The 1275-nt window shown below is 37.3% G+C and overlaps 1 protein-coding gene across 1 annotated transcript; it reads right to left on the reverse strand.

The window, feature by feature from the left end:
* Window positions 1–8: 8 nt before the first annotated feature.
* Window positions 9–800, reverse strand: LOAG_15755 (hypothetical protein; the record flags this gene model as incomplete). The annotated part of the gene is made up of 2 exons (XM_003151244.1): window positions 9–527; window positions 623–800. Coding segments are annotated over 2 exons (696 nt in total), but the record flags the coding sequence as incomplete, so codon positions are not given.
* Between the last annotated feature and the right edge of the window lie 475 nt (window positions 801–1275).

Genomic DNA, 1275 nt, shown 5'->3' on the forward strand with positions numbered 1-1275 from the left:
TCCCGGACAAGAATGCAACTCATCGGTATGAGTTTTCTTATGTTGATACAGACCCGTTGTCTGGGTGAAATTCTTCCCACATTTCAAACAAGAGTGCAACTTACCGTCATGAATTTGCTTATGATGATACAGACCCGCTGTCTGGGCGAAATTCATCCCACATATCGGACAAGAATGCAACTTCACACCGGTATGAATTTTCTTATGCTCATTTAGCCTCGACGATTGGGTGAAATTCTTCCCACATTCCGGACAAGAGTGCGATTTCTTACCAGTATGAATCTTCATATGTTCATTCAGAACCGATAACGGGGTGAAATTCCTCCCACATTTCGGACAACAGTACGATTTCTTGTCAGTATGATTCATCACATATGTGTTCGGTAGCGCAACGAAATCTTCCTTTTCGCATTTGAACTGCTTCGCACTTGTGTGGGTCGTATTTTCTGGATGTTTCCTTTTGAATGTTTGGATGTTGGATGTTTCATTTTGATATCTCTTAGACCAGAATTTCTTCGGCATATCTCCTATACTGATTTGTTCCTGCCAGCTTCTTGAATTGGTATGTTCAATAATCTTGTGTTTTCCTGATTAATTTCGCTGGGTTCTATTTCTCCCTCACTCACTTCTGGTATTGATACATCTGATGGTTCAATCCTTCCACCGCACACTCTTGACATTGATAAATCCAGCGGTTCTGTTTCTGGTTCCTTAAATTGTATAAAATTATCAACCCTAAGCTGTGCTAAAATTTCTGTATATTTCAGCTCTACTTCTTCTACTTTAAATGAATTTACCATTGTTTGAGTGTTATACAGTCGGAAGAGGAAGAAGAAACAGATGAAACGCATATTGATCCGAGTAATTTCTTGCCAATTCTGAAAAAAGTATTCAATTTTACCAATGTACTGGCAGACAGTTGCTTATAAGAAACAACATCGCCTGCTGTTTGACAATTGAGCAAAATTTTCTAGATATATTAGCGTTGAAAAGGGATCGGTACGCATTCATTGCTTGCATAATACGAACATGTCTCATTCAAACATTATACACAACAACTTATTCATATTGGATATTAGTCGCAAGTATTTCCAAAGCACATTTCGTGCAAACTTGCATAGTTACAAATTTGATAAAAAAATAATTCTATTTTAAAGAAGAGAGTGCTTATCTTGGAGGCCTGAAATGTGATATGAAACTTTTAAAAAGCAGCTGACGTTTTCTGCCGAAATAAATGAAATAAAACTTAGTTAGCGAAATTTCACGGAAGACAGT

Source organism: Loa loa (genome assembly GCF_000183805.2).
Source record: "Loa loa unplaced genomic scaffold supercont3.2623, whole genome shotgun sequence".
Taxonomy (NCBI): domain Eukaryota; kingdom Metazoa; phylum Nematoda; class Chromadorea; order Rhabditida; family Onchocercidae; genus Loa; species Loa loa.